General features: G+C 45.3%; 2 protein-coding genes across 2 annotated transcripts; both read right to left on the minus strand.

Annotated features, from left to right (window-relative positions):
- Positions 1 to 340: 340 nt before the first annotated feature.
- On the minus strand, positions 341 to 5,233 carry LOC138982567 (neuropeptide S receptor-like). Its single transcript, XM_070355891.1, has one exon. It carries the CDS (start codon positions 3,346 to 3,348, stop codon positions 2,266 to 2,268), a length of 1,083 nt encoding a protein of 360 aa, XP_070211992.1. The 5' UTR covers positions 3,349 to 5,233; the 3' UTR covers positions 341 to 2,265.
- A 22-nt stretch (positions 5,234 to 5,255) lies between these two features.
- LOC138982566 (probable G-protein coupled receptor 139) lies at positions 5,256 to 6,872 on the minus strand. Its single transcript, XM_070355890.1, has one exon. The coding sequence runs from the start codon at positions 6,392 to 6,394 to the stop codon at positions 5,258 to 5,260; it is 1,137 nt and encodes a 378-aa protein (XP_070211991.1). The 5' UTR covers positions 6,395 to 6,872; the 3' UTR covers positions 5,256 to 5,257.
- Positions 6,873 to 10,101: the final 3,229 nt, after the last annotated feature.

Consider the following 10,101-nt stretch of genomic DNA (forward strand, 5'->3'; position numbering starts at 1 on the left):
CAATGAATGTTACTACGTCCTTTCAGGCACGCTGTTTGCTTGTTATGGTTATATACCAATCTGTCCACAATAAAATGCTTTTTCTGGTATATTTTGGTTGTGTGTGTGTGCGTTTGCCTGCGTGTAGTGTACATGTAAAAGACGGTGTGTGTGTACGTGTGTGTATGTGTGTGTAGTGTAAAAGTCATGCACATGTAAATGTAAAAGACGCTGTGTGTGTGTGTGTGCGTGCCTGCGACCCCCTTTGTCTGTCTGTCTTTGGGGCGGGGAGGATCGGGGATGGGGGCCTGGATCTGTGTGTCTGTCAGAAGGTAGATTCACATAAAAGTGGACGCGTATATTTTTCTTCACACACAATTGTTTATTTGTATTTTACAATTGGCAACTTTGCTTCCGGATTGCAGCGGCTAGCTGCTGCCCGTTAATTCTTTCTTTACATCGCCATGTCGAACTGCAGAAACAAACAGGTGTTAGTCATTTGGCCGGATAACAATCATTTGGGGAAACTCAATAATGCAGTGTGTCATCAGTGTAAATTTGTTGGTGAGAAAATGTTATAAATCGGTTACATTTTACGATGACGTAGGCCTACCAGGATTTGCTACACAAGGTTTTGAAAGAAGGAAAAATCATCTATCTGTCACCTGCAGCAACAGCAGAACGAATTGCTAAATGTACACATTCGAACATCCAACTCTCTTTCGTTCAACTTTCTCTCTTTAGAGTTTACTTTGTCCAACATAGAGAGGGGGGAGTGTTTTCGGTAGCCAAAGAAGCCTTGTTTTATCCGTCGGCGAAGAGTATGTGGAAATCTACAATATATACAAAGTGCGAAAAAGCAACATATAATACAAATACCAACTGAACAAAGTTAAAATCAATGGTACATAAACAGCAATGAAAGCTATAATTAAGGTTTCTATACAGCCAAAGCATACAAATGCTCTATATTTGATTAAAGGCACAGTAAGCCTCCTGTAAACCATCACAGATACGGTCAGGCTTTTACACACAGTACAAACACCATTTCATTTAAACACTCACCGATTGAGAACATCCTAGGTGCCCTCCGTAAAGAGCGAACAAGTTTCAAAGAATTTATTTTTGCGTGGTTTATCTTACGTCCCTGAGCCAGTTTCCCTTTTTCACAATGTAGTCGTCAGTTAGTCATTTGAATGCGACTCGATGTGAGCTTATCTACAATAGCACGTTTTTATGCACGAAACAAACGGCTGTGGTTCACAAGAACTCTGGCGATGGCTTTTGACTGTTGAGAGGAACGGCGATATGCATAAACCGTCGTCTGCTACGACCCTTGCGTGACCCTGCTTCCAGGCTTTTCTTTTTTCAAACTTTCACAACTTCGAATTGTACTGATTTTGTATTGATGAAAAAAGAATTCTTTTATGATTAAAGTATGTTTGTGTAACAAGCTGTCAATTTATTATTTAGATTTTAAAAGTTAGGTCTAGCGCAAAAACGCACCACGGTCCAAAAACATTCTGATAATCATCGATCCACGGCTATGGCCAGTTTACATCGATAGAATGAGACCCGAAGGGAAGTAACTCATTTGTGACCTGAGTTCAGGATGGGTCCAAAAAGTGTTCGAGACAATCTGCAAAATTAATTCTTTAAAAATTGCTCGCTCTTTACGTAGGGCACCTAGGATGTTCCCGTTTGGTGAGCGTTCAAATGGAAGGGTGTTTGTACTGTGTAAAAGCCTGACAGTATCTGTGATGGTTTACGGGAGGCTTACTGTCCGGGCGTGATTTCCGGTATTGAATATTCATAACAGCCGTCCAGCACCAAAACGAGGCGCCATTGTTGTAGAGGAGCAAGTCCACAAAAATAACTTCTTTGAAAATTTCTCAAAGAATACAACAAATTCAATTTTAATCTTAATAACCAAATTGATTAATCAATAAATAAGCTTTGAATATCAATGCAATCATATAGCCCGTACCGAGCCAAATTATGTTCGGCCAAGATTTCAATGAAATTGATTGAAAAATTTTCCTCACAGTGCTAATATGCTGACTGTGATTACAGGCATGTCGAGACGTGTGTGTTATCACTTGCTCAAAATCTGCATATGAGAAATAACGGTTTTATTACACGCTAATTTCGACCACAATAGAGACTGGATCTCTCCGATCTGATTATGCCTGTCAGACACAGCATTCTCGTCATCTGGATCAGCCAATACGCAAAGCAACTCTTGATGAAGACACGGCTTTATGTCATCTGAGCTCGGTCCTGTGACTAAGTCATGCCGCTCTCCGCTTCAGTGGACAGCGAGTGTGGTTGTGCTGTACTCTTGTCTCGACCTGTTCCCACCAGTCCGCCTTCTCTGCTCGATGTTTTGGAAGATCTCTCATTTCTCCGCAAGAAGGAGCAGCGAAAGAACCGTTGGAAAGGCTGCAAAAACTGTCTGCGGAATGCTGGTCCACATAGGAAGTAGATGAAGAAGTTCACGGCGTGGTTTGTGTCCGACAGCATGGTGACTACTTGGTAGACGAGGTACCCCTCTGACATCTCCTGTACCACGTTCCAGTCGTATAGTTTATAGATGAAGAGGTGGAAAAGACAGACGGGCAGCGTCAGCAGCAGAAATACGAGGCCAGCACAGACCAGCATGATGCTGATGGCACGTTCAGCTTTTCCGTCGTCGCTCGAGCAGCTCGTTCCTGCAGCGCATATTGATGTTCGGGCACGACGATGCCGATACAGACCCACAATAATGAGCGTTATGAACGCGACAATGAACAGAAACGGTACGTATGAGTACAACGAAGCCATGATCCAGGCGTCCCAAACTTTGCCTGCGAAACTTCGAATCTCATCCCGCCATTTACACTCCGCTTTTACTTCGTCCCATTCCTTTAAGTAAAACGTAGGTACAACTATGATTGCAAACAGGGCAAAAGCCAGAGTCGCGGCACTGATGTAAATCCTCTTTTTGGTAAAAGCACCCTTGACTCTGAGTGGAAAACAAACAGCATAGAATCGCTGAAAAACAATGAGAACCAGAACCCAGTTAGCGTAGCAGCTGCAGAAATTGTTGATGTACAGCATATAACAGCTGGGTGCGTCAGGTGTTTCTCTCTGATGATAAATGGCCTTGACAATCAGCGCTAGGCTGTCGGCCACGGCCAACAAGGCCACGTAGAAAGTGGCGGTATTCACGTGCATGAACAGGATCGTCACCACGCAGGCGGCGTTGCAAGGCAAACCCACGGCCAGTAACACCCATATGTACACTTCACGGATCGTCGAGGCCACTGTCAATTCGTAAGGATATGGCATGCTGCTGCCACTGGGGGGTGTTGAGCCAGTCGACGCCATCGATCTTTGATTGGATGTCTCTTTCCTCCGGCTATGTTCTTCTTTCACGTGCACACTACTGGCCTTGTCATTCGCGCAGTCTGAGCCTGGAATAAAGAAACATAGGTTGCATTTTCAAAGGACTGTGACTGCCTGAGAAGTGAACACTCATGAAATGATCCGATGACTGTAATATCAAAACGCCACTGACATAGCAACACCTTCCCCGTACTCTTCATGCAAAACAAGCAGACACTATGCTGACATGAGTCAACTAAGATACGTACTTATAGCGCTCTTGACGAAACATCTAAGCATCAAAGTATAACACAGTGAATCAATTATCAATCAATCAATATGAGGCTTATATCGCGCGTATTTCGTGGGTACAGTTCTAAGCGCAGGGATTTATTTTTTAATTTTTTAAATTTTTATGTTATGGATACAATTTATATCGCGCACATATTCAAGGCGCAGGGATTTGTTTATGCCGTGTGAGATGGAATTTTTTTACACAATACATCACGCATTCCCATCGGCCAGCAGATCGCAGCCATCATAGTTTCGGCGCATATCCTACTTTTCACGGCCTATTATTCCAAGTCACACGGGTATTTTGGTGGACATTTTTATCTATGCCTATACAATTTTGCCAGGAAAGACCCTTTTGTCAATCGTGGGATCTTTAACGTGCACATCCCAATGTAGTGTACACGAAGGGACCTCGGTTTTTCGTCTCATCCGAAAGACTAGCACTTGAACCCACCACCTAGGTTAGGAAAGGGGGGAGAAAATTGCTAACGCCCTGACCCAGGGTCGAACTCGCAACCTCTCGCTTCCGAGCGCAAGTGCGTTACCACTCGGCCACCCAGCCACTCTTACAACATCCTAAAATCCTCAAAGTCATCCAACATCACTCAAGTATTCACTCTCAACACATGGTCACCAAAAGGAAGCCGAAAAAAGTTAGTTACTCATGATTTGTTGGGTGTACACCACAACACAATACACTAACACCAGACAGCTGGTTTCCACCTGACATAATTCTCTCTTTCATATTCTACAATGTACATGACACAATACTTTGAAACCTTACATTACAGACGATCAAAAACCAAGCCCTACTGATAGGTTAGGCTACAAGGCTAGATCAACCACCGTTACATTTGCAGGAGTGAAAAAAACCAAAAACAAATCCAAACCACGATACATCTTGCGAAATCTTTATACCGGACCTTACGTCACTCGACTCACTGTCCGATAATGCGCACCTCAGCAGAACATGGTGAATAACACAGGTATAATACTACACAACGTCAAGTCCGAGAATACACTGCTCACTTGTGTGATGGACTAATATTAATTCACAATAGGGTGGCCCAATCCTTAAAGTTCCTTGAATAAAAGTCCGGTCACAGCGAGTAAATGTAAATCCATGTGTCTTTTCAAGGCACGATTCCAATTCCAGAATTTACTCTGGTGACGCACCACATATACATTTTTAAATAAGGGATTTTCAGAGAAGACGCACGCACGTTAATGATCACCTCACGCCTGCACCGATTTAAAAGAATCAGGGTCATACTAAAACTCTAGGGTTGCTTTGCATTATTTCTTGCAATATCTCATGGCGTACTAATCATTGGGATTGACTAGTCACTCGTCACTCTGCGCAGGACAATTACCTGTACCTACTTTGACTGCCTAACGGTAGTAAAAGGGAACTAAAGCTCGTAATGGGCAAATGCACACTGCGGCGTTAAAGAACTTAATTAAAGCCATGAGCTGTGGATGTCTAGAGATAATTAAACATCCGAACTTTTGATCTAACACTCTCCTTCGTCCTCTCCCTCTCTCCTTTCAAGATCAGATTTGATTTGTGCTTTCTCCTTGCTCCAGTCCCTGTTGTCGAATCGACAGTAAAACTCATTTAATGCATTTGCATCTCTGTCTCTGTGGGCCCGTTGCTACTGCCGCCAAAGCCAGGGTGTCTTTGCCAGACCTTGGCACTTGTGGCCTGAGTCAAGTCCGTCGTCTCCTGCGAGGAACCGCTCCCACTGCGGCCAGCCCTGCCTCGCTCCAGACAGGGAAGGCATCGTACAATGTCAAAGAACCAGTGCCGAAATTTTTGCATGCTCGCGAAGTAAACGAAAAAGTTCACAGCGTGATTTGCGTCCGACAGCATGGTGATCACTTGGTAGACGAGGTACCACTCTGCTCTCTCCTGTCGCACTTTCAGATCGTATAGATCAGAGATGAAGAGGTGGAAAAGGCAGGCTGGCAGGGTCAGAAGCAGAAAGACGAGGCCAGCACACACCAGCATGATGCTGATGGCACGTTCAGCTTTTCCGTCGTCGCTCCAGCTGCTCGTTGCTGCCGCACATATTGATATTCGGGTACGACGATGCCGAAACAGCCCCACGATAATGAGCGTTGTGAATACAACCAAGAAAAGAAACGGTAGGTAAGAGTACAACAAAGACATGATCCAGGCGTCCCACACTTTGTCCACGCCGTATCTCTGAATTTCCTCTCGCCATCTACACCATTCGGATTCTGCGTCCCATTCTAGGAAGTAAAACGTGGGCACAACCATGATGACGAACAAGACCGCAGCCAGAACCCCTGCACTGATGTAAATCCTCTTCTTTGTAAAGGCACCCTTGATTTTGAGAGGGAAACAAACAGCATAGAATCGCTGAAAAACGATGAGAACCAGAACCCAGTTAGCGTAGCAGCTGAAAAAATTGTTGATGTACAGCATGTAACAGCTGGGTGCGTCAGGGACTTCCCTCTTAATGTAAATGGCCTTGACAATCAGCGCCAGGCTGTCAGCCACGGCCAACAAGGCCACGTAGAAAGTGGCGATGTTCACGTGCATGAACAGGATCGTTACCACACAGGCGGCGTTGCAAGGCAAACCCACGGCCAGTAAAACCCATATGTACACGTCACGGATCGTCGAGGCCACTGTGAACTCGTAAGGTACAGGCAGCGGTGGATCAGTAGACATGGGTACGGACAGAAGTGGGTCGGTAGAGCTGGGTATGGTGAAGGTCGACGTCATCGTGTATGTGAGTCACCGGATCACTGTCGTGTTCTTTTGTCTCGTGCACACTAGCTTGTCACGCACGTGCAGCAAGCCTGGAATGAAGAAAGACAAGCTGAGATATTCTTGCGATGCTTAACAGGGCCAAACACAGAAGGGCCTTTGGGACGGCATACAATCTCTCCGAGCTTTGTACGACTCTATAGTACGGCCTACAGTTTTAATACATATGGACTGAGTAGTGTATCGATCATTACACACTGAATGATCACGGGACTTTTCAAAAGCTTACCAAAAGGCATTAGTTAGGACATGTGGCGATTAGTTTGGCTCAACCTATAGCAAGCTAAAGCACGCTATTGTATTAGCGCATATTTCTGAGGAATTGTGAAACCGTTTACAGGCATAAACTAGAGCCCACCGTGAGCATGCCGTTTCTTACCTGCGAAACGCGCTGCGGTTGAGACTGCTTCATACAAACAACTGACAAAATAAACACAGGTAATCTTTATACACGTTCTGCAATAAACTGGGTGGGTTGGGGTTAGGTGGGGGTAGGGAGGGGAGGGGGGGGGGGGGGTCCGCTACCGTCGTTGCCGTTCTTCCTCTCGCGAGGGCCCGACCTTGTCTGGCAAAATGCCAACTCATTATCAACGGGGGGAGCTATTTGCGAAGCTACTGCGGCGGCAGGAAGGCTTTAACTTTATTTTGTGAAAAAACAGAAAACGTATCATTTTATGGCCGCGCCAAGTAGTGATGGTGCATGGAGATAGTATCCTAACAGTCTAAGGCGGTCCAACCCGTTTCATCCCGACCCGGTCTCACCCCACCGTCAAGCTATCTAGACTAGCTAGCCCTTACACACTAGGAGAAAAAAAATCAAATGTTTACCCTATCATGTCCGCGTTATCTGAAACAGCTAGCTAGACAGCTTTTTTGTTGTTGAGAGGATCTCTTCTTATTCTTTGTTCATGGGCTGAAACTCCCACGTTTACTCACGTTTTTGCAAGAGTGGATTTTCACGTGTAGGCCCGTTTTTACCCTGCCATTCAGGCAGCCTTACGCCGATTCCGGGGGAAGCATGCTGGGTATTTTCGTGTTTCTATAACCCACCGAACACTGACATGGATTACAGGATCTTTTTCGTGCGCACTTGGTCTTGTGCGTACACACGAAGAGGGATAAGGCACAAGCAGGTCTGCACATAAGTTGGCCTGGGATATTGGACAAATCTTCACCCTTAACCCGCCAGGCAGCCGCGACCGGGATTTGAACTCCCGACCTTCCAGTCGTTTGTCCATTTTAATGCTTCTTTTTATTCTACATACTTGAGAGAGACCATCTATGTGATAAATATAACCATCCATTTACACGTGTGTGTATCGTGTATCATGTGTATCCTGTATAGCATGTATATCGTATATCATATTTCGGGTCAAACTACAGTCTGACAGGGACCTCAGAAGTCAATTTCTATTGATCGCCAAACCACCGAGACAAACTTCAGGGTTTCATTGGCGCATTAAATCTGAAAATGTCCCATCACAATTCCCTTAAGTGCGTCAAAGGGCGCATTGAGATTACGTACCACTGCGCCACCAAATGTGACCCTCCACCACGAAATGAGTCGCATGTCACCTCGCGCGGTTCTGCGCTAGGCTTAATATAAGTCCGAGGAGTGTCTGGTAACAGTGTGAGGGTCACCTTAGTCACAGGCTTATAACTCAAACAGTTTTCGCTCTTTTCTAAAACGGTTTTCACCACTGGATAGAGCATAAACAACTCTTTAGGAAAATGTAAAAATATGAAAATCATGCAAAGGTGACATGCGACTCATTCCGTGGTGGAGGGTCACAAATGTACACTTTACATCGGATTACACACACACAAAAACACACACACACACACACACACACACACCAGGGCCGGACCAAATGAGTTGTAAGGGGGGGGTTCCTCCTTTTTGGGGGGGGGGGGGGGCAAATCAGCGAAGTGGCGAAGCCACAAGCGCGCGCCTGCAAAGCAGGCGCGCGAACTAGGGGGGTCCGGGGACATGCTCCCCCGGAAAATTGTTGAAATCTGTGCAATCTGGTGCATTCTGGGCCTTGTTTTGAGGGTTAAGGCCTGTCAGTGTGAGTTGGTGGGGGGGGGGGGGGGTACCTTTTTCTCATCGGATTTCACATTGAATAACATTTGTTAGAGACACACACAAAATTTATTTAAAAAAAATAAATAAAAAAAAACACTCAAAGCAATTGCAAGGTACATGCTTTTTCCAGGGGTGGGGTTCCGGAACCCCTGGAACCCCCCCCCTGGGTCCGGCCCAGCACACTCATACTTACACACACACACACACACACACACACACACACACACACACACACACACACACACACACAGATAACACAATATAGCTGTTAATTCTCAGATGGCACCATGTTGCACCATTTTGCATCTTTGTTCAAAACGCGTAAATGTCTCTTTTGCGCTTCTTGCCTTCGATTATATGTCCCATCGGAATTTGGTTGAGGGGGACAAATGTCCCATTGCCTAGCTTATTCTCCCAGGCTAAACCCTGAACTTCATTCTCGAAACACTGTTACATTTCCTTTTGAGAACTTACACGTGACGCTATATAATTCCTATTGTGGCTTCACTTTCAAAGAGATCGAGGTTCAAGATGAATCGTCTTCAGATTTGACAGTTTGACTCCGTCTGGAAGTTTGAGGTAGAAGACACTCAAGTACAGCGTACTACAACGCTTGCTGTGTGACAACAGGTTTACACTCAATGGCTTTGTCAAATATTGAAAACTTGAGCTCGCTTTCGCTCAAATTTTCAATATTTAAACAAAAACCTGTTTAAAACCTGGTACTACGCAGCAAGCCGTGTAGCCTATTTCTCTCAGGTACCAGGAGACTGGTATTGCATACTTCCACCTTACTGGTGTTCTACATATATTTAGATCCTGAATCGAGATAACTACATAGAACGTGACTGTCTGCGGTTGGCCTAAGGAACAGTGCAGCATCGGAAGGCTGGCAATTGTCCACATCTTCCTTATTTTACGCTCGTACCGTGTCAGTCTGTGATTTACTACGATACACATGATTAGTTGACAGACTGGGTTGTAAGCACGCGCTGACCTTGCTCCCATGGGGTTACCGTATCTAAAGTGTTATTCACATGACAGACTTACAACCCTCTCTCTCTCTCTCTCTCTCTCTCTCTCTCTCTCTCTCTCTCTCTCTCTCTCTCTCTCTCTCTCTCTCTCTCTCTCTCTCTCTCTCTTTCTCTCTCTGCGAGAAAGGCGGCAAGTCATGTAATGTACACAAGTACGGTTCGGCACGGTGACGCCAAATTGCTGCAATTGATGCTGAGATCGTGACTTCTGTATTTAGTGAGGGAATTGTTTGTAATTGAAAGGAGGTAAATGCCAGTGATTGCCTTAACCGGCTGTACTTAGGGCCTACATTCTTTTTCGACTCCCCTTCGTTGTTTCTGCTATTACAGACCTGTCCGGCTCGACATTAGAACCTACTATTGACATTCCGCCTGGTGGGTTAAAAGTGGGGATTCAGTTTTCCGATCTTCCAGGTCAACTTATGTGCAGACCTGCTTGTGCCTTATTCCCCTTCGTGTGTACACGCAAGCACAAGACCAAGTGCGCACGGAAAAGATCCTGTAATCCATGTCAGAGTTGGGTGGGTTATAGAAACACAAAA

The sequence above is a fragment of the Littorina saxatilis genome, linkage group LG12 (assembly GCF_037325665.1).
Source record: "Littorina saxatilis isolate snail1 linkage group LG12, US_GU_Lsax_2.0, whole genome shotgun sequence".
NCBI lineage: Eukaryota > Metazoa > Mollusca > Gastropoda > Littorinimorpha > Littorinidae > Littorina > Littorina saxatilis.